This window comes from Zootoca vivipara, chromosome 11 (assembly GCF_965207765.1).
Source record: "Zootoca vivipara chromosome 11, rZooViv2.hap1.1, whole genome shotgun sequence".
NCBI classification, from domain to species: domain Eukaryota; kingdom Metazoa; phylum Chordata; class Lepidosauria; order Squamata; family Lacertidae; genus Zootoca; species Zootoca vivipara.
Genome location: NC_142594.1, coordinates 26,621,555 through 26,645,079, shown reverse-complemented (window position 1 = coordinate 26,645,079; position 23,525 = coordinate 26,621,555). Strand labels below are relative to the sequence as shown.

General features: G+C 44.1%; 2 protein-coding genes across 9 annotated transcripts in view; one reads left to right on the top strand and one right to left on the bottom strand.

Moving 5' to 3' along the window:
* Positions 1-6,138, bottom strand: part of LOC132592858 (uncharacterized) — a 56,037-nt gene extending 49,899 nt beyond the window's left edge. For 2 of the 8 annotated variants that reach the window (XR_015946396.1, XR_015946397.1), the window contains exons 1-2: positions 4,588-4,821; positions 351-477 (exon numbers count right to left, since the gene is read on the bottom strand). Coding sequence is in view for 1 of the 8 variants with exons in the window: in XM_088654153.1 (XP_088510279.1) it covers positions 351-477; positions 4,843-5,070 (355 nt within the window). In the remaining 7 variants the exon portion in view is untranslated. The other 6 variants (XR_015946395.1, XR_015946393.1, XR_015946392.1 and 3 more) reach the window with 6 other exon arrangements.
* Positions 5,075-23,157, top strand: TSPAN13 (tetraspanin 13). Its single transcript, XM_035128866.3, has 6 exons — positions 5,075-5,210; positions 15,752-15,919; positions 18,136-18,216; positions 20,000-20,113; positions 20,855-20,965; positions 21,762-23,157. The coding sequence occupies exons 1-6, from the start codon at positions 5,148-5,150 to the stop codon at positions 21,834-21,836; spliced, it is 612 nt and encodes a 203-aa protein (XP_034984757.1). The 5' UTR covers positions 5,075-5,147; the 3' UTR covers positions 21,837-23,157.
* Positions 23,158-23,525: the final 368 nt, after the last annotated feature.

Genomic DNA, 23,525 nt, shown 5'->3' with positions numbered 1-23,525 from the left:
ACCTTTAGAAGACATCTGAAGGCAGCCCTGTATTGGGAAGTTTTTTTTAATGTTTAATGTTTAATGTTTAATTATGTTTTTATATATGTTGGAAGTTGCCCAGAGTGCCTGTGGCAACCCAGTCAGATGGGTGGGGTATTATTATTATTATTATTATTATTATTATTATTATTATTATATTATATTAAATAAAATGTCTCTATTTTTTGGGGAAATGTTGGAGGGTATGCAAAAAATGTCCTGTTTGACTGACAACTGGGTCTTATGGGCCGTCCAGGCGGAACCCACAGGTTATTGAGTCCTGAACCCCAATACCCTAACGGCATCACTCGTCTGCTCAATTCACTCACGGATAGCTAGAGAAGCCATGGGGTCACCAGGGGAAAGTTGCTGCCCTTTCCCATGGAAGCGATGATTCCCGCTGCTTAGATATATTGTCCACTTGCCAGCGATGCCATTGAAAGACAACAAAGGGGCCTGAAAGAAACAAGGACTGTGCGTGAGACAGAGCAGGGATAAAGGAGACTCAAAACAAAGCAAGCAAGCAAGAAGAATACTGTACAGACACTGCAAGTCTGCTTGCAGCAGCAGCAATATTACGCGAGTGCAAAAGAACTGTGCTATGCATAAAATATCAGCCTTGGGAAGAAGACACATGCCCTGCATCTGACACACAGCACCACCTGCCTTAGAATATTTGCACCATAGGCTTTGCATCACTTTTGCGGGTGTGCAAAAATAGTATGCGCAGCTACAAGTATATTCAGTGGGGTTGGGTGAACCAGGTTTATCTTGTCCATTTGTCTGTTGCTTGCTGTCCATCGACACGTGCAGTTGCGTGCCAAAAGCTGAATCTTGCACGCGTGTGGCTTTTGATAACAATCCCTAACTTTGCACTGCAATGCTACCCATTTCTGCTCAGAATTAAGCTCCGCTGAGTTCAATGGGAGTTACTCCTACGTAAATTAGTGTGTAAGGCTGGGTTTCACGGAGGAAGGGGTGGTAGCATTTCCCTAGCAACTTGTTTGAGTCTTGGGGGGGGGAAATGTGACTTCTCTCTATCAGATTAAACAAACTGGGTAAAATATATTTGGACTCACAGTACAAAGTTAACCTCCAGCGGTGATTACTTCGCTTCCTAAACTTTGCAGTCTGCAGAGTGAAACTGTCATCACACACGCACACGCGCACACACTATTTGTGAAAATGTGATGTTGCAAACATTATTTTCGGTTCCTTCCCCCAATTCTTGCTTGCTCCCCCCCCAGGTGAGAAAAAGACTGCCAGTCAGTTGGGGGAGGGGATCCCCTCTTAATAATGCATGAGGGAAAGGGACCAGAACAGTGGAAGGCGATGCTGAAAAATCCAGAGCTATGACAAAGGGAACATGACTCTGGTTATTTGATCTCTGCTTTTCTGCTGGCTCCACCAAATCATGTGCTTGTGTAAAGTATCAGAGTTGCAGGAAAGGCTATGAAGTTGTGTCAATATGTCTAGACAGCAGATCTTTTTTTGTAAGCTACCTTAAAACTCAAATTTGCACGTCATTGCAGATAAAGGATTAAACACTGCAGCCCCATTTCAGAAAACGCACGGATCCCAGTGAACAGCTTCATGCTTACAGGATGGTATCTGTAGTTCCTTGCATGCATTCCTACATTGTTTTATTGCGCTCAGAAAACTGGACCAATTTAAAAAGAGAGAGCATCTCACATGCGTAAACCAGTGGAATGTCACATCAAACAGGCACGCAGGAGCCCAATGTGGATCATGTGCACAACTGCTACCTACTCTGGCTCTCAACAAGAGGAATAATAGAACCACAGAATTGTAGAGTTGAAATGGTAGCTGAAGGTCATCTAGTCCAACCCCCTGCAATGCAGGAATCTCATCTAGGTCATATATGATCTAACCTCTGCTTAGAAACCTCCAAGGAAGGAGAGTCCACCACCTCTTGTCACAACAGCTGTCACTGTCAGAAAAGTTCTTCCCAATGTTTAGTCAGAATCTCCTCTCTGGCAACTCCAGATCAGGAGAAAACAAGCTCGTTCCATCTTCCACGTGACAGCCTTTTAGATATTTGAAGATGGCTTTGTGATGGACAGCAGAGTCTGGTGATGCAGTTCCTCTGAAACTCCACCAGCGGCTGCAGAGTCACTTTGGGGGGTGAATAATAAAATGAGCAGTTTCTGAGGGAGAAGGTTAGATAGGTTTTGAGAAGGGGCAAAGGTTCAGGTTAAGAAATATGGTTTGCTTGGAGTTGGGAATTAGGGAATGAGATAAGGAGAACTGGTTCTGAGTGAAGTTCAACTTACACACTGAGGAGACTATCCATAGCGAGAGGACAGAGCCTTGCAGCTTGGATAGGGAGACCTGGTTGAGGGTCTGGGAAAGGTATAGAGACAGGAGTGTCCTGGGAAGGCTGTGAGTGGATCGGGAGAGGTAGATATTGTGGGAATGCAGGCTACATGGGTGTCAGTATAGCCAGGTGGGGAGAGTTCTTCTAGGTACTGAGGACTCCTAGACCAAGGGGTGAGGTGATCCCCCTGGGTCTGAGAATACCTCAGGTGTGGGATTGTTAAAAGAGTGGGTAACTGAGGAGAAGTGAACCAAAGTATTAAGCTATAAAGGAAGCGGGATGGTGTCAAAAGTATTTAATTGTAAATACTTTTATAATTAAACTGAGTCGAGCATTTTACCAACTATTCTAGAAACCTGGATATTTATCACCTGAAATGTAACACCTGATTTTTTTTTTGTAACTGAAGTTTAAGAAGAGTTGTTCCTATAGTATCGTGTTTAAGACTGAGTCATCTCATAGTTACTTAAAGTAAATAAGTTAACTTCTACCTGAAAGAATGCATTTCTTGACTCGCTTCGTTTCATAAACTTCTTTTTGTTTAATAAAGCTTTTCTTTTTAGTTTGATCAACTCCTTCTTGAGACTCTAAATCATTAAGTTTTCCCTCACACAAGTCCCCCACTAGATAATCTGTGGTAAATTGTAGAAATGTGTTTAACTGGGGTACCGTAAGGTGGGTGCACTATATTTAATTGGGGGCAGTTAGTGGGAGTGGATCTGCCACATTATTAATTGGTGGTAATAAGTGGTGGGTCCACTGAAGCTATCATATCTTCTCCCAGTCTCCTCTTTTCCAAACCAAACACATCTAGCTCCTTCAGCTGTTCCTCATCAGGTCTGTTTTCCAGACCCTTGATCATCTTGGTTGCCCCCCTCTTTACATGTTCCAGCTTGTCAACATCCTTCTTAAATTGTGGTGCCCAGAACTGGATGTAGTATTCCAGATGTGGTCTGGCCAAGGCAGAATAGACTTCCCTTGATCTGGACACTATAGTTTTGTTGATGCAGCCTAGAATAGCATTACGTAGCTATTTCTTTCTTTCTTTTTGCTGTTGCTGCATCATACTCTTAACTCATGTGAAGCTTGTGGTCCACCAAGACCCCTAAATCCTTTTCACGTCTACTATATTAGTAAGCCAGGTGTCCCTGGCTTTTGTCCCTTCACCCAAATACACATTTCATCCATAATGCTTCTCAAACCAGTTCAAATATGTTCTATCCTTTGCCTACTTGCATCTTTCTACCTACTGCATTTCCCCTCCTTTTGACTTTGCTGCATGAAATGTGACTTGTGCATGGCGCAGCATCTGTGCCAGCTTGCTCTTTAAACTGTGGACTTGCCACTCCAAATATTGACACAGGCCTTTATCTTTTCTCCCTAGCAAGCTGGGCGATTCATTGAAATAAAACGCCTCAAGTGTGCAGATACTCATGTTATATTGGCCATCTGCATAATGGAGTACAGAGTTCATAAAGGTTGTCAGATACATGGCAGAAGTGGAACTCTGGGAGTTGGTTAATATAGAGACTGAAAGAAAGCCCAGCAGTGTTCACTTTGACCATACAGTATACATAATATACATTTAAAGCGCTATGACACCACTTAAACAGTTATGGCTTCCCCCAGAGAATTCTGGGAGCTGTACTTTGTTAGGGGAGCTGTTCTAGCTAAGATAATCTGAGACAGGTTGTTACAAGATTGAAATCCTAAACACCATTACTAGAGTGTAGACTGCACTGAGCACAGTGGGACTTACTTTTGAGTAAACACATATTTCCCTTCCATTTATAAGCTGCCGGATTGTAATCAAGCTTCTAAGAGGTTTACTACCCCAACCCCAAAAAACCCACAGCATTGCACCATAACCAAAATTTTATTTTGATGATGTCTATGCTGCCTTCAGTCTCGGGGTGGCAAGGAACGTGGCATATAAAAAAATAAGAAGTTTCAAAATACGACGATTCAACCTCCAACATACTTTAAACAATGGTCCAGATAACTATTGGGATGCTCCTATTCCTTCCGAAAGAACACAGAGAGACCCATACAATTTCCTGAAGGCTGATTGATTGATTGATTGATTAGATTGCACACAACCAAAGGTGATTGACAGATGGTAGGCAACTGATTGGAGTAGTCAACCTGGTGCCCTCCAGATGTTCTTGGATTCCACTTCCCATCCCCACTGATTATTGGACCTGGAGCCCACCACGTTGGCTACCCACCGTGGTCGATCACTGGAAACCCACGACCCCGCAGAAAATGGCGCAAAGCGCTTTTTGACGCCGGTGCTCTTAGCTGCTCCCTCTCCTCCTCAAGCAACCAGAAATGGGCGTGCGCCTGTTTGGCTTTCGGGGCGCCTTTGGCTCTCCCATTTCCTCGCGGGCAGCCACGATCACCAAGAGAGGAGGCGTCCCTCCCTTCCCGGATCTTGGCCCCCGCCGGGTCAGCGGGCCGGGCGCCTATTTGCATCTTTTTACCTTTGTCTCCTCCGGCCAGCCAATGGGCGCGCGCGGCTGCTGCTCCTGGCCCGGCCCCCTCGAGCTTCCCGAGCTGGTGCAGCCGCCACTTCTTCCAGCTCGCTGGGAAACAGGGGCTTCGCCGCCGCCCTCGCCGCGTCTGATCCTTTCTGCCAGGAGCGTGGGATCCTCCGGCAGCTGAGGACCGCTCCTCAACAGCCAGAGGGGGTGGGGGTAGAGTAGATCCATCCACCCCCCAGCTATTGAAACCTACTCGATCGGTAGGCGATCGCCGCAGTAGCGGCGGCCACAAGCGCAGAGGCGCGATGGTTTGCGGCGGCTTCTCCTGCTCCAAGAACTGCCTGTGCGCCCTCAACCTGCTCTATACGGTGAGTGGAGGCGCACGTCGGGGGGAGCCGGGCGGGGCGCGCCTCCTTGGCCCACGCGGGGAGCCTGGCGCGCCGGTTTCCCCTCGCTGCTCGGAGGCAATCGGCCCCACCTCTCCCTTCCTCCGGTGGGTCGGGAAAGGGCCACCTTTGAGGCCTGGGCGGTCGCCAAGCGGAGCCTCTCGAGTTGGCCTGGGAAACCGGGTAGCCAACGGCCTCTGAAAAGCCGCCCGGCCCCTTAGGCGCGCCGGCTGCACCTGTTCGGGTGAGGCGGAGGAAGGGGGCAGCTTGCAATCCGCTCCGGGAAGCGCCTCCCTTTCTCCGTCTTGACGCCGGTGTAAAGGGCTGCGTGGCCACAAGCTGGGTTTTATTTGGGGGGGAGGACCCTTTTCCGGAAGCGAACTCCTCACTTCGTTTTTTTGGGTGGCGCAGAAATTCCCCCCATCGAGGTTGCCCACCTTGCCCCTTTGCCTTTAACACGACTGCAGAGCAGGCAGTAATAATTCGGCGTTGTCTCTCCCCCTCCCAACAGTGGGGGAAGCCTCACTTGTTGAGCTTCTGCCTGCTAGGCATCTGTTTCCAGGGACAAGCAGACACCTGCCAGGAGAAAATGGCAAAAGGGGTGCTGTGGGTCATATTGAGCTAGGAAATCTTCCATGACGTAGCCTTACATTAAAAAAAGAACTGGGCCAGGCAGCAGGTAAACTCGACATCTACCTTTTCCCCCTTAGCTCTTATCCTTTACATGCCATATTTACTACACCTGCCAGGTAAGGAAGTCAATTCTGCCCCTTGAACCTTACAAATTCCCTAGTTTCCAAGGTGCTGCAGGATGTTAGCTGCAATCCTTTCTACCACTTACCTGGGAGTAAATTTCACTGAACTGGATGGAAGTTGGAACTGAGTAGACATTGTGCTGCTTGCCTTACTTTTTCCCCTTTGTTTTGTTCTTGCAAAATAGTAACATACTATGGAAAAAGGTCTCTTACGTTTCTGTTTATGTCGATATTTTTTTTTAAAGTGCCACAGGCTTTATTAATCTCTTGAACCTATTTTTCGTATTCAGTCCCTTTCACTTTAAAACATATAAAGACAAGTAATTTCCTCCTAAGTTTAAGTGTTGTGCTTTTGTTTAGGAAGCTTGCCTATAAGCCATGTGATCACAGCTTTTATTCTTTGTTTCCCTGATGTGGCAGCAGTGGACTCTTTAATCTGTTTAAGATGCCTTGTATCTCTGTGTTTTGACTGGGTCTGTACATTGGACAAAACTTGTTTATTTTTGTAAAAAACAAAACTGCTGGTATGGATCCCTAAGCAATTATTTGAAAGTGCGCTCCACTGAAATCAGTGGAAGCTACTTCTGGCTAACTAAGCCAGAAGTAGGAACCTATGGCACGTAAGTGGGCCAGAATCACTTTAGTTTACAGTCTTTGCTGCTACTTCATATAGTGCTGGGATCTCCAAGACGGTGCCCATGGGCACAACGGCTACCTCAGACACAGTTTCTTCCGTGAAATGGATATTTTGAGCTGCCAGTGGAAGTTGCTTAAGCTTCCAAATATGTCCCCAGCCCCCAAAAGATTTAGGACTGCAGTGCTATAGCGCAAAGGTAACTTGGGATTCAACAGAATTAACCAGTCATTATTTTTAGAAAAAAGGTACAGTTGTTACAAAGTTGTTACAGCAAGTGCCACATTTTTAACATTCGAAGAAAAAGGTGTCGGTATTGCGTACCCTTGAGTACAACCCCCCCCCAAGCACTGGAATTAGTGCACAGCACAGACCATATCAAAATAGAACAGGAAAAAATACAACGTAATATCCACCTGGAAGTGAAACATGTTTAAACAGTTAACCTACAGAAATTGCTGTTGCAAAATGTGACACTGGGTCATATGTAGCTTAAATGACTTTAAAAGGGGGTTAGACCAAATCTGCCCATAGGCTGTCAGTGGCCACAAGTCAGGATCAATATATATCCCACTTCCAGGTTCAGAGATTAGATTGTGCCTGAATACTAGTTGCTAGGGTGTGGGCAGTTGCCCTCATGATCTGCTTGTGGACTTGGAGTACTGGAGTAGTCCATCTGATTGACTTAGATACGCAGATGACACAACCTTGATGGCAGAAAGTGAGGAGGAATTAAAGAACCTTTTAATGAGGGTGAAAGAGGAGAGCGCAAAATATGGTCTGAAGCTCAACATCAAAAAACTAAGATCATGGGCACTGGTACCATCACCACCTGGCAAATAGAAGGGGAAGAAATGGAGGCAGTGAGAGATTTTACTTTCCTGGGCTCCTTGATCACTGCAGATGGTGACAGCCGTCATGAAATGAAAAGACGCCTGCTTCTTGGGAGAAAAGCAATGACAAACCTAGACAGCATCTTAAAAAGCAGAGACATCACCTTGCCGACAAAGGTCCGTATAGTTAAAGCTATGGTTTTCCCAGTAGTGATGTATGGAAGTGAGAGCTGGACCATAAAGAAGGCTGATCGCCGAAGAATTGATGCTTTTGAATTTTGGTGCTGGAGGAGACTCTTGAGAGTCCCATGGACTGCAAGAAGATCAAACCTATCCATTCTGAAGGAAATCAGCCTCGAGTGCTCCCTGGAAGGACAGATCATGAAGCTGAGGCTCCAATACTTTGGCCACCTCATGAGAAGAGAAGACTCCCTGGAAAAGACCCTGATGTTGGGAAAGATGGAGGGCACAAGGAGAAGGGGACGACAGAGGACGAGGTGGCTGGACAGTGTTCTTGAAGCTACAAACATGAGTTTGACCAAACAGCGGGAGGCAGTGGAAGACAGGAGTGCCTGGCATGCTCTGGTCCACGGGGTCACGAAGAGTCGAACAAGACTAAACGACTAAACAACAACAACAACATCTGATTGACTACTGTGGAAGACATTGTCCTGGGGTAGATAGACTTCATATGAGCTACCTTAGAGTAATCTCATATTCCACAGACGCTTCCACAAACAGAATGGGTGGATCCCTGTGCCCTTACAGCAGTTGCTCCCCCCCCAAAAAATAATCAGGGCCATCTTTAGCATATGTACCGCCGGGGTGCAAAGATTGGCCCAGCACCCCCAAATTTAGTTCAGCCGCCCCCAAATTGACTTTTATTGAGCTTTGGGGGGGGGCGAACTCAAAGTTGTTGAGCTTTTTGAGGGGCGGGGAATCGCTCACCTGTAACGACAATGAATTGGGAAAAACTGATATGTTTCCTGACTCGTCGGGAATATTTGATGCTACAGAGTAACAGAGCGATGGGGAGGGGACTTTCGCTCCATTGCTTTTCACTGCCACCAATCGAGGGGGACCGGCATACAGCAGGTATACATTTGGCGCCCCCCAGAATTTGGCGCCCCCCAGGGGTGCACCCTTTGCACCACTGGGTAAAGACGGCCCTGTAAATAATGGTGGTTACCTTTGGAAAACGATATCAATCCTGCAATGCAGTAACATCACTTTCTGAATTGCATCCTAACAAACCAAGCTCAAGCATTGTTACCCTAGAGAATAATGCTGCTTCAAATCTTCCCATGTGTATACTTACCAGCATCAGTTATGGTCAAGAGAGAGGTACCCCTAGACATGGAGCAATGCCAATGTTTGTAACTTTAAAAAGAAGAAACTTTAAAGGAAAAGAACTAAAAGGAAAAACCAAAAGGAAACAAACTAAAAAGCGAAAGCTGAAAGGAATCAGAAATGTTTAGGCTGTGCATATTCCTGAGAGGAAGCATACTGACAACTGAGTTGGAGGGGAAATAGAATGAAGTGGTGGGAAAGGAAGGAGGCACATAAGATATGTCGAATGTAGAAAGAATCCTCACATTGTTTGCATAGGTCTTTCCTTGTTCCAGACTGAAAAATGTCCCCAGGGACAGAACAGAGAGTTCTCCATAGATGATGGACATAGCCAAGATTTTAATGTAACTGGTGGGGGGAAGCCAAAATGGAAGACAGAGGGGACAGTCACCTAAAAATATCCCAATGAGACTTTAGAGCAGTCTTTCTCAACCTTGATTCCCCAGATGTCCCCTAGCTAGCAGGACCCAGTGGTCAGGGATAATGGCCATTAGCCAACAACATCTGGGGACCCAAGGTTGAGAAAGGTTGCCTTAGAGCAGGCATGTCAAACCTGCGGCCCTCCAGATGTTTTGGACTACAATTCCCATCTTCCCCAACCACTGGTCCTGCTAGCTAGGGATCATGGGAGTTGTAGGCCAAAACATCTGGAGGGCCGCAGGTTTGACATGCCTGCCTTAGAGTGTTAAGTAGTATGAGATGCTGGCTGACTGACTGGAGGAGTAGAGGAAAGCCTGGTTTTGGGGGGGGGGATACAATGGAGCAGGATCTCACTTGTGCTATTAGAGAAAGAAAAAGCTGACAATGCTATTCTAGCCAGGGGTGTATCCCTTCCAAGGACGTTCTTCATAATATGTCAAAAGCCACACCGTACACTACATCCTGACACAAACACGTGAAAACATCACAGATACATGTGTGTGATTTGGACACTGTGGGCAAGGATGTAAGCATGAATTTCAAGTAAGTCTTCAAAAGATTTTATTTATGTAATGATGAATTCAAATAGGAATCAATCCCAGTATGATAATGAGGTAAATAAACATAAATTCCAGTGGAAAAAATCCCAGGACAAGGCCCTGTTTCAACAATTCTTCATCAGCAATGTTTTAATGGTATGCTCTGACCATTAAAACATTGCTGATGGAGAATTGTCGAAACAGGGCCTTGTCCTGGGATTTTTTTTTTTTTAATTTAAAATAACTTTATTGCCATAATTATTTACATGAAATATACATAAAAAATAAACACCCACACATACTTACATATAAACAATTAAACATTAAGAAAAAAATAGTAATAACAAATAATAACAAAAACAGAATAATGATAACCAAATGTAATAAGTAAACCAAAAATCAGAAAAAAATAACAATACATAAACTTACACCTTGAACTTAAATACATATGAAAAACGTAATAAATCATATTTGTCTTCAAACTTAAATTAAATTAAACACGGAACACTGGAAGTCTTTTTTAGGGGGAGAGAGGGAAAAGAGGATGAATGATAGAAATGTTATTAGTCTTTTTCAGGTTTTTTTTGTCTTGTGTGTTTTCTTTTTTTGTATGAATGAGAAATCTATTGTCCTGGGATTTTTTCACAAGGATGTAACCATGGCAAAGGTGCTTATCTTGCCACGTAATGTGTGGAACATCTCCGGGTCTGTCCAGTCGTCATCTGCTAGGCATTTAATTACGGGACCTGTAAGTTACACCTCTCAGCTCATTTTGATTACCTGCCTTTATGTACTTGGAGCAGGGAACTGGAGTAGGCGGGGGAACAAGATCAAGGAGACTGGTAAACAAGGTGTTTGGTTAATGCTGGACTCCGGAGAGCTATTTAGGGATTTCCAAGGGATTACTGAAGCCATTTGAAGTTTAAATTTGATACTGGTTAAAAATCCGGATGCTTGAGTAGTTTTTGAAATTAATTAACTAGAAGAATCGTGGCATTCTTTATAGCACCCAGGGTGGCCTGCAATAATGTAAATGATAATATCAGGTCATGCTAGAGCAGCTCAGTTGGTTAGAGCGCGGTGCCGATAACGCCAATAGTTTCAGGTTTGATCCCCGTGCGGGACAGCTGCCTATTCCTGCATTCCAGGGGGTTGGACTAGATGATCCTCAGGGTCCCTTCCAACTCTAGGATTCTATGATGAAATGCTGGGAGAAAAATAAAACAACACTACAATTAAACAACGGAAGAGCAATGACTTTGTTATCTGCGGTACCTGTCTGTCTAAAAACAGGATGGGGTGGGTGGGTGGGATCCATCCCTTGAAAAGATCTTAACAGGGGGTTTTAAATGTCTGCAGGAATACACTCCTGAGGGAGTCCCACTATCTTGGTGGGGGCACAGAGAAAGCCCTCTGCTGTGTCCTGTTGTGCAGGGGTGGGGAATCTTTGACCGAAGGACCCCCCCAGGCCTTTGAAACTGGCCCTTGGGACTCTCTAGGCCTTGCCTCCTCCCAGACCACACTCCTCATAAACCCTCAAGTGCTTTTGCCTGGCTGGAATGTGTCCTTGAACTGCGATGTGTTATCTAGAAGCTTCTGAGTTTTGCATGGGCAGAATGTAGCTTTCCGTACAAGGGTGAGTCACATCCTTTGCTCTGCCCCTGTTTACTTTTCACCCAGCCTACTTTTGCTTCTGGCCCTGCCTGCCACACTGGCATGTCCCCCACCTCCCGCTCCAACTCCCCCAGAAGGTTTTCATGGGGGATTGTGACCCTCTGACCTAAAAATGTCAGTCCCCTCCTTGCAGTCGTGCTTCAGCCACTTCCGGGGAAATGGAAGTGGGGAAAGAAACCCCAGTCTGCTCAACAGCTCTTATGGAGTAAACAGGCTTGTATGGCAGAATAATCATATATAAGTGGTGTTTTACCTTCACACCATCAGGTTAAGCTCATATATACGGACTGTATGTGAGGGGCCATCATTCAATGGGTAGAGGACCATGCTTTGCATGCTGAAAGTGGCTGGGGTGGGATGGGGAATCAGGTAACAGGTGATGGGAAGGAATCACTAGCACAGGCACCCCCAAACACGGCCCTCCAGATGTTTTCAGACTGCAATTCCCATCATCCCTGACCACTGGTCCTGTTAGCTAGGGATGATGGGAGTTGTAGTCCCAAAACATCTGGAGGGCCGAGTTTGGGGGTGCCTGCACTAGCAGATGTTCTCCAGGGTCTCGGAGTCTGTAATACTAGGCTACATGGATAAAAAGCCTGACCTGAAATAGGGACCGCTCTAATTTCTGTGGGAATCTTGTCAGCTTTGAATCTGAATTGGCTGAGTATGAGTTGTATCATTTTCAAGACATCCCAGAATGCACCTCATGGAGCACTTCATTGGTGCCCTTTGGAACATGGGTGGTCTGGACAGTTGCTTTGGGTGCTTGTACCCAACTTCTAGTTCTGGTTACTTAACACCCGACTTGGGTTGGCTTTACTGCGGAGGGTCAAGCCCTTAAAAGAAAAGAAAAGAACCGTTTATTAGGACTTTACATATCATAGAAAAACAAACGAAGAAACAAAACTCAGAGCTTATATACACCTATTTGGTTACAGCAAGTGTAAGAGAAAAGCATGTGGCTGACAGAAAATGTTTCACAAATGTACAGGCTGCAACACACACAAAAATAGTCACTAAGTGAAACAGTTAGGGAACCATCAAAGAAGTACTCAACCAGCCAAACATAAAAATAAGAAAATTAACTCAGTCATCCTATAATATCACTGCGTAAAGCCCCACAGGAGTTGATGAAGAAAGCCCTAATCATGCTCTTTCCCCCAAACATAATAAATTAAACTAACCATTGTACATGAATGCACACAAACATCCTTGGATTCTTCCCCTCAGCTGGCAAGAAAGTTTTACCATAAGGGTCAGGGTCAAGCCTTTCTGATGCAGTTACTGCACCTGTAACCTCAGTTTGAGTGGAACATGGCATAGACCTGCTAGTTTCCTTGAGGAAGCTTCTGTTGTGCTGTAACATAATAGCCGCTCCTGCCCAAGGACAGGTGGAACATTTGGCACCAATAATGGATTGAGCTAAACCAGGCATGTCCAAAGTCTATTTCGGGGGCCTAATCCAGCCCCTGTGGCAGTTTATTTCCTGGAGTACAATCCTAAAAAAAAACCTCAACAACTTCAATCCTAAAAAAGGTCAACAACTTTGGTTGGTGCTTTGGTCAGCCCCCACGGCCCTTCACCTCATCAAATCTGGCCCTCTTTGAAAAAAGTTTGGACACCGCTGAGCTAAACCATTCCTTCCTTTAGGCAAAGCGGGTAGGGGCACATTTGTGGCTGGCTTGCACAACTGGATAAGTGGTTTAGGCAAATTTTTAGAGCGGGGACGGAGAATAGCTTTCAGCCAGAAGGCCACATTTCCTTCTTGGCAACCTTTCAAGGACCACATGTCAGTGAATGCCAGAGGCAAAAATGGGCCGAGAAACCAATGTAAATGTTACCTTTATACGGTAGACTAGTTTATACGGTAGACTAGTTTCTACGCACATTCTCACATCTTTCTCTGTCCAGGAAAGCAAGAAATCATTAGTGTTTTGGTACACATTTCAGTCAGAGGGGAAAACACAGGGTGTGAAGCAGAGCAGGGGTCTCATTCAGCCTCCAGCTCTGCAGTTCCCTGCCACTGCTTCAGACGGTTGGAGATTTCAGATTTGCTAGTTTATATTGCAAGAAAGATGTTTCCAATAAGTGTTTGTTGCTTATTTAGGCTGCTGTCCTATGCTTGGGAGTGTGTTGTTGAACACAGTACCCATTTACTTGAGAGTAAGCCACCATTGAATTCAGTGGGGTTTTCTGCAGCATAGGATTCTGCAATTCATAGGATTGCCCTGTAAGAATCACCAAATCTCCAATTTTGTTATCAAGCGGTGAGCATGTTACTCAAGAGCAGGCATCCCCAAACTGCGGCCCTCCAGATGTTTTGGCCTACAACTCCCATGATCCCTAGCTAACAGGACCAATGGTCAGGGATGATGGGAATTGTAGTCCAAAACATCTGGAGGGTCGAAGTTTGGGGGTGCCTGCTCAAGAGACTGAACGGTTTTTCTTGGCTTTTATTTTGGAAGCTTGGGGGCCATTTTACCAATTTTGCTTTGGAAAAATACAATGGGAACTATTGGATTCTGGCTTCTTTCAAAAGCTGGTGGTTCCTGTTTTTGTGAATTGTATTAGCAGACTTCCCGGTTTAGGGTACTGGAGGAAATCATTACTGGTTTGGGAAGAAACTTCTTTGAAAATCGAAACCTTGCAATTTACATTGCAGTTCAGTCCAGTTCACTTGCTAGGTGAACCGTCAAACTTCACAGATATTTCTGCAAGATAAATTCTTGGCCTTCTCAGTTCACTGCTATCTAACATTGCCTTCACTTCTCCCACATTATAGCACAGACTTAGGTGGCTCAAACTTACTGTGGCTTACGGAAACACAGGAAAGGCAGGAGCTTCCTGCATATAAAACATGACCTTGCAAGATGACCTAGCTGAACCTAATCTTCCACTTCAAAATGTCATCCAGAACAGGAAAGACAGCTGTATCCCCAAGGTTTTCAAACTTGCTTTGATCAAATTCAGACAAGAAGGGCTTGGTAAGAGTAAAAAGCTGTCTTCCTATTAATGATATTGGATGCACTCTTCCCAGCAAATGACGTGTATTAGGTCAAGTCTTCATCTTGCTGCCTCCTGTGTCAGCAGTATAGAGAATGCTGAAGATAACACGTTGGCAGCTCAGTCTGCGGTTACGTGTCTGTGGTGTGAGATTTCTCATGCCGTTTGAACAGCCGAGGATCACAATTAATTTCCTGTGCGACTTAATTGTTGTGAATTTAAAGCAATTCTCTTCACTTGCTCATGGGTGTCGAAACAATGCGTCTAACAAATCAACGACATATTATTCATCCTTCTGGGTCAGTACACAACAGCCTGATCTGACCGCCTAGTAGAATATTTCCAAGAATGTTATAGGACTGCTCATGGGGAAAAAAACTCCCTACCCCGCTCCGTTGACTATTTGTAGGCATTGGTGACTTGAAAGAAATCATCCCAGTTGGCAAAAGTCTGTTTTGCTTGGAGTAACTATCTTTTCCTGGTTGTTTGGGACAAGTAGAGGGCAGTTCGTAATCGAAGCTCCATGGAAGCAAAACTTGTATAAAAGGAAAATGGACATGAAGGCTATTTTCCTTCCATCCGCCGCTCCTCCACGTGCCCCCCCCCATTTATGTTTGGTTCTTCCTCTCTTTTTTAAAACACACACACCCAAAACTTTCACTTAAAGTTTTCAACATGAGCTATGCAACCCAATCCTTGGCTTGATAATTTTTTTCCTATTTACAGTACTTATTTCATAAAATTTATATACCAATTGATTGTTTAAAAAAACAAAAAACCTCAGAGCAGGACAAAACAATGACATTACAGTATCAGTAAAAACAAACAAACAAACAAACAGTTAAAAGCAGCTATTTAAAACACTTTAAAAACAAGCAAACTCCACAGTAAGCTAAAATCCAGATTAAAGTACCTGTTCTCAATCTACGTATCTGGATAGGCTTGCAAAAAAAAAAAGTTTTTTTGCAGACGCTGCAAATAAGTGCTGTGAAGGTGCCTGCCTGTTGTCAATAGGCAGGGAGTTCCAAAGGTCAGTTTTGTACAGATGCGGAGTAAGTATTACATGCCACTGTTCTGCAGTTTGGAGCAGTCGAGTGGGTATATATAGGGTAATGTGATCTTGGAGGGAAACTGGTCCCAAAATATTAAGGTCCCAAATTCTCCTAAAAGTAACACCTTGAACTTGGTAGTAAGTTTCACCGAGCTCTGTGGGACTAATTGCAATGTGCATGGATTTCAGCTTTATATCTTTCTCTCTCTTTTGCTTTTTAGGAAATCCCAGTAATCCTTTTTCCTCTCTCGCTTTTCCTTCCAGTTGGTGAGCCTGCTGCTGATTGGAATCGCAGCATGGGGCATCGGTTTTGGCCTCATCTCCAGCTTTCGGGTGGTCGGAGTCGTCATTGCGGTGGGGATATTTCTCTTCCTGATTGCTCTGGTGGGGCTGATCGGCGCCATCAAACACCACCAGGTGTTGCTCTTCTTCGTATCCTTCGACCTGGGCAGTTTTTCTAACACACAACCCATTTTCCACTGAGCTATTTGTAACCCTATTTCCCCCCCCTTCATCTGCCTCGACGACTCCTTGCATTGCAGCTCAGTCTAAATGCACAGAGTCACCTAAAGCACAAGGAACATTTGTCACATGGTTGGCCCCTGACCCAGTTATGACATTTCTGCCCCCCCCCCAAAAAAACCCCTGTTTGGAAAAGCAAACAGTTCTCCATCTATAAATGGGTCACAAGACGGTGGTGGTATAACTGGTTTCCTTGAAATAGTTACAGATCACCGATAAGGAATGCCAGCTTGTTTTCTGGGCTTTCTGAAGCAATTCTATATCTTACGCTTCTTGCAGCAATCTTGTTTTCTTCTAGAAGGCAGCACTGCTTATGTCACACACAAGATTGTAGGGTACATACTTAGAAGCCCAGCGAGAGAAGAATTCTTGTACATGGGAGACCCACTTGCCCTTTCCCAGCTGCCTAAAAGCCCTGCTTGAATTGCCATACTTATCTAGCTGCTTCCCAGCTGGAATAGATTTGCCGTGTACATATACTGGCTATGGTATGATCTGTCCACTGTTAGACTTCGCATCCATGCATTTCCACCCTACAGAAAGTGCATTTAGACTTGCAAGTGTCCAGTGTGTGCCTAAAATTAACATTTAAGGCCGCCTCTGAGATAGTTTCGGAGTTAGTGACAAGGGACAGGGACTTTTTGGTTGTGACCTTCCACGAAGGGAATAATTTTCCCAGCGAGGCCCACCTGGTGCCAACATTCCTGTCTTTTCAGCACCAGATTAAGACACTCCTCTGCTTGGATTTGCTGGTATGTGATGGGCTGTTCATTATTAATTACCAACTTATAAGGGTCTTTGGTTATTGATTATGTACTGTGCTGATATTGATTGTGCCAATCTTTATGGGGCAAGGTGTGTTTGTAGTTTGTGTGTGCATAATATGAATCAATTGTTTCTGTTTTTATTGCCTCGTTCTAAATGTTGGATGTTTTATACTTTTTATTAGTTGCCATGCCTGGGTTTTTTTAAAAGTTACATGAGAAATATGATGATAAATGTTAGTTAATATTCATCATATTGTTTTTATTATTTATAACACCTGTCAGCCCCTGCCAGTATTACCAATGATCAGGGATGATGTGTATTGTTATCCAGCAACATCTGGCGAGCTATAGATTCTCCACCCCAATGTAGGAAAAATATTATTTATTTATTTATTACTTGTAAAATATTTATATTCCACTATTGCATTAATAAAAGCAAAGTGGTTTACAACAATAATACATAAAACCATGCAAATAAAATAAAATAAAAAGTCAGCTAACTGTTATGGAAAGATGTGTTCTTAATTGCCTGCATAGGCCTGGTGGAATAAAATGTTTAAAAGTTGAACCAGAAGGCACCTGGTGAATCTCTGTTAGCACAGTATCCCCCAATATCAGGTCTAAGACACAAAGGACTCTATTTCTTTGTCAATGTGAAATGAGATTCCACCAATTTGGGGAACAACCGGCGATCCTCCTGCGGATGATTCTGTAGCTGGGGGGAAAAGGGGTTACTTACTAAAATACTTCAGGTTACAATCCCAGACTCACTTACACGGGGGTAACTTACACGGGGGTAACTTTCACTCGGTGGGGCTTACTTCTGAGTAGACATGCATATAATGGCTCACCTGACTGCTGCCAGCGTTTTGGAGAAAATGGTATCAGTAGAGAGTTCCCCCATACACCTTCCCACCCTTTCTTTGATAAGAAACAAAAGACCTTTCTTCTGCTTTAAAAATGATTGATGGGTAAAAAAAAAAAACTTTCCCCGATTGTATTTGTGTCACGTGGGGGCTTAGCAAATGCGCTTCCAGTAATGAGGCTTAGGAATGCCACTTGTCAGTAGAGGTAATATGAAGAAATGATTGAACCAAGATGGTTTAAGGAGCAACTTGATCCAAGGCAGGCAGACTGGCAGGCTGGTCAATCAACCAAAACAGAGAATAGTCTAGAGTCAGTTTGTTTCTGATTCTTACCCTTAGCGGCACCAGAAAAAATAATAATCTTCTTTTCTGTGATGATTACCTTACTTTGCCTCTTGATCAGGCTCCATCTCTTCCAAGCCAAGAGAGCCTAGTTTCTTGGCTAAATAACCCCATTTTGTGCATCTTGTTGACCTTAACTATGTAACTTCAGTATATGATTATTCTCTTGCTAGTGTTTATTATACAGTTTTCGGTCTCCTGTGCTTGTTTGACATTGAACAAGGAACAGCAGGTAAGAGATGACTTGTGACTTCTTTGCCTAAAACTGCTCATGGCTGTGGCGAAATCTGTGTGCTGCTTTTCCATATAGAAGCACCTAGAACAGGCACCCCCAAACTTCGGCCCTCCAGATGTTTTGGACTACAATTCCCATCTTCCCCGACCACTGGTCCTGTTAGCTAGGGATCATGGGAGTTGTAGGCCAAAACATCAGGAGGGCCGCAGTTTGGGGATGCCTGCCTAGAGTGTCTCGCAATGTGGCAAGAGCAGGAATGTGTGTCATTGCTAGAAATAATTTTGTAACAATTCATTTCAAAACATATAGAGCAATCAAAATAGTTTTTCTCTAGTAGCATTTAAAATTTGTTACAAAATAGGCAAGTGCAGTCATTAAAACTCATGGTCCACTGGTAAGATCAAGCTTCAATCATATAAGCCCGAGATAGTACAGTGGTACCTTGGTTCTCGAACTCAATCCATTCTGGGAGTCTGTTTGACTCCTGAAACCGTTCAAAAACCGAGGTGCGGCTTCTGATTGGCTACAGGAGCTTCTTGCACTCAACCAGAAGCCGTGTCAGACGTCCAGCTTCCAAAAAGCTTTCGCAAACCAGAACACTTCCAGGTTTGCAGTGTTTGGGAGCTGATTTATTCGACAACTAAGTCGTTTGGGAACCAGGGTACCACGGGATGGTATGGTATGGTCAGATTAATCAACAGATACATGGTATTATGGAGCTCCACAGCCACCGTCATATATTGCCCTCTCTCACATACATATGAACCGTCACAGCTGACGCTTATTCCTCCACCCATTACCACTGATGGCTGAATGCTCTACATGCCACCTGGAAGCTACAGAGGGTCCAGGAATTTTCAAAAGCTGCCACACACTTGCGTATGGCTCAAGCCTCACACCCATCATGCCAGCCATCAAGTTAACCAATCTGACTCTTCCATCTCAATCTGACCCTCCTTCAAGAAGAAGGATCTGATGTTTGTCTTCCCTGCATGTCTAAATTCTGGGTTTCTCCACTTGCAGATTAACTGCCTCAAACAGAGATTGGGATGTGTACAGTTTGGGAGATCTAAATATCTGCTGTGAAGACATGAACCTCTGTTAACCTAATACCTTTAAGGGTTTTTGCATAGAGAGTTGGAAGTGGCTTCTGCACGTAGCGCTGATTATTCTGCTGGTTTTTTACCACAACGACTCAGGAAAGTGATTTTGCCATTGTCATAGAAAGCTCATTGAAAAGACCAGCACGAGTGTGCCGTAGCCAGGAAAAGTAGTAATGCAAAGAAATGCCAGATAATCGTCTGAAAATAAAACAGCCCATTTACTAGCACATGGCAGAAGTTTAAAGGTTGTGCAACAAAGGAATCCCAGTGCAACAGTTGCACTACTGGAAGCTTGTTGTACAACAGCTCTTTTGTGCAATCTGTTGTGTGGCAACCTTTGATAGTGTGCTTGCAATTTGCTTTGCACGGCAGTGTTCCACCAGTGCAGCGTGTATACTGTACCACTAAGGGACTTTAACTTAGCACTACGTTGGATCCAACCCTTAGTCCCAGATGGTCAAAGGCATATAAAGTTATGAGTGAAGGAAGATAAATGGCTGCGCCCTTCATAAAGCTACAGGGGAACATGAATTTCTTCTGTGTGGTTAGTTCAGATAAAGTATCTGATCTGGAACAATGGAGATAGTGCTGAAACATCTCACTATGCAACCATGCTGGGGAATAAGAACTGTCAGGGTACCCACCTGCTAAATAGGTAACTTCTTTGTGTATTCTAGAGCAAACTTCTAGAAGTTGGATGGAACAACACAAACAATGCCAAGCAGGATATCGAGAGGAATCTAAACTGTTGCGGATTCAATAACGTCAGTGAAGCGGACACATGCTTGGCTGTGAGTAAACAACTTGGTTCCATTTTCCACTCCAAAGCCTGTTTTTAGAAGTACTGGACAGCTAACTCTTATCAAGTATCCACAGTTGCCTGTCTTCGAAAGAAATAATTTTTTTTACCTTGCATGTGAGGTACCTGCATTTTATTGGAGTTTAATCACACCTAGAGGGACGAGGGTGGTGCTGTGGTGTAAAACACTGAGCCTAGGGCTTGCCAGTTGGAAGGTCAGCGGTTCGAATACCCGCAACAGGGTGAGCTCCCATTGCTCGGTCCCAGCTCCTGCCAACCTAGCAGTTCGAAAGCACGTCAAAGTGCAAGTAGATAAATAGGTACCGCTCTGGCAGGAAGGTAAATGGCATTTTCGTGCGCTGCTCTGGTTCCACCAGAAGTAGGTTAGTCATGCTGGCCACATGACTCAGAAAAACTGTCTGCGGACAAACGTCTGCTCCCTCGGCCAGTAAAGCGAGATGAGCCCCACAACCCCAGAGTTGTTCACAACTGGATGTAACTGTCAGGGGTCCTTTTCTTTTAAAATCACACCTAGAGGGTTTTTCTACCTTTCATAACCTTGGGACACTAGTTGCGAATTTTGGCCATTAAATTAGCAGCATCGCAAGCGATTTTTTTTTAAAAAGAGGGGAAGGACATAATTTAGAAGAGGTATCACTTGTATATGGAAAACAATCTTGATGTGTAGGGATAGATGACATCTTAAGTGTGTATAATCTTTGCTTCATTACAGAGTTGTGTTAAGCTACAGTCATGCCACCCATGTGCCCCAATAATCAAAGAATACTCTGGGATGGTGTTGAGATTTGTAGGAGGCATTGGGCTCTTCTTTAGTTTCACAGAGGTAAGAAAAGCACGGCTCTTGCTTTGTAAAAATCAACAAGGTTTTTTTGGGAGAACCCTTCCGTGCTAAATGTCTGCCGTAAAATAATTGTGAGCTCTTCCCTTGAATCATTGTCACGGGTTTCTGTGGTGGCAAAGTTGTCATTTCGTTGATCATTCAACTGATTATTGGTTTGTCAAGTAAGTTACCACTTGGGAAATAATAAGGGTATGCCTTTTTTTAAAAATCTGAACTGTTTCTGAGGCATTGTACATTCTCTGCTATTTGACTCCTGAACCATTCTGTGGAAACAAAATACAAACCACCACAACAAAACAAAGCTTGACATCTACCATTAGCTGCTCTATGTGAAAAATAATAATAAAAAAATCCTTCCAGTAGCACATTAGAGACCAACTAAGTTTGTCATTGGTATGAGCTTTCATGTCCATGCACACTTCTTCAGATACACTGAAACAGAAGTCTCCAGACCCTGCTCTATGGGAATACTTAGAGATGTGCATAGAGCTCTTTCATTCAAGAGAAGTGTGGCCCAGGCATATGGAGCTCCCTTCACACACCAGCCAAGTATGTAGGCAGGCAAACCTCAGGAATTTGCCTCCCTTGCTCATTGTTTCAACACAACCAGATGGCAGTCTGGCCCCCACCTGGCCCCCTGGGACAGCTATGTTTACTATGTTTTGGCTACTTAGGTAAAATGTGGTGGTGGTAGGGCATGGAACTTGAGAACTTTATGAACCCCAACAAATGATTTATTCCCTCTCTTCTCTTCTCTCCCTCCCCTCCCTTTCTTCAGATCTTAGGTGTGTGGCTCACCTACAGATACAGGAATCAGAAGGATCCTCGGGCAAATCCTAGTGCATTTCTTTGACCTGGAAACTTTCTCGGGGGACTGAATATTTCTTTACCTGTGTTTTTAAACATGAATTCTCTACCAATTGGCTACTCTCCACATTGGCCTCGGCCTTGTGCACTTGAGATAAGATGGCCTGCCTACAGCTGCTTCTCGTCTTGGTTTTTCTTGTATTGCCCCTGGATTAACTGGCTTGGAATGTCACCTGTGCCCCTAATCAGAATCTGGATACTCTAGGAATGTGGGGGGGGGGAGTTCCGTAGGAGCTCTTCTAATGTTACACTGTCCAATCCTGCATTCTGGCCTTTGACAATTGCTTGCTATTGCCTTCGGTGGGCAAAGAGGAGAAAAGAGATTTCTGATCTGTTTCGTCTGCCAGAAATTCTTTCTGAAAGATTAGCTTTGAATGCCCAAAGCTCCGTTATGAAACCTGATGTAAATTGTGACGCTGTTGTTTCCAATTTTGGTATTATGGGGTGTAAAAAAAAAAACACCAAGCACCACCACCCAATAACGTAGATGTCACGGGATGTAGAAAATCATTTCCCACCCTTTGTTCTGCTTCTCCTCTTGTTTCGGTAGGCAATGTGAAAACCTGTGTACATTAGTTAGTGTTGTCCGTCTATTTCAGAATTGCCATGGAAACGTAGTGATTCCATTCCAGAGCCCTGTTTTGTCATTTCACCGCATTAATGGATTGTACGTGAGCTTCTTTATTCACTGGAACTCTATATATACACACACATGAAGACATTGGACTGCAATGGCTCATTGCCATTCAGAATGGTTAAAATTCACAACAGATTCTCCATTGACTTTAGAGTGTGGCACAAGGGTAGCTAATGCAGTGCCCTTCAGGTGTACTGAATTACATCTCTCACCCCTGACCATTGGCCCTGCCAACTGGACTGGTAGAAGGTGGAACCTGACAACATCAGGAGGGCGCCAGCTTGTTTACCCTTGATATAGAGTTTATCTTTCATGCAACAAGTGAGGATGGACAGGGATATGAAACTTCATTGTATTACCCAATAACTTGCATTTGAATGACCTGTGCGTAGTTTAAAGTGGCTAAAAGAGAGAATAATGTTTAGTTAGCTTGTCACACTAAGAAAAACTAGTCTTGATGCCTAGAGTTCTCATATAAATTTAATCGGTGTAGTAAGTTAATTGTGATACTGCTGTTGGTCTTTAACTAATTATGCTCCTTCATTGCTATTTAAAATACCTTTTCCGCACTCGGTATTTAAAATATTTGATCGTAAATGTGAACTAGAACATTACAATTATGTATCTTTGTAGCACATGGATAAAAAATAAAATAAAACTTTTTTTGGAAGTTGAGAGCACCCAATGAAGGGCTGGACTGGAAAGCACTGTGCTTCCTAGTCAAAGCTGTTGTCCTAAAATGACTTGCATGGATCGCTTTATATAAAAAACAAACAAACCTGAACTTAGGCATTGTGCTTTTTTTAATAGTAAAAGATCTGGGTGAATGATTTAAGGGGTAGGGCGCCTTACAAAATCCCAGAACAAAAACGAGGTGCAAGGAAATAACAAATTGGAAGGCAGGACCAGCTGGGTAAACTCATTGTAAGGAACAGACTGTGGAAAGCTTTAATGGAAGCATGCGGTCAAAACTCTGGCACAAGCTAGTGCAAGATGCCATGATGGCCGCCAACATGAACAGCTTTAAAAGGAGCTTAG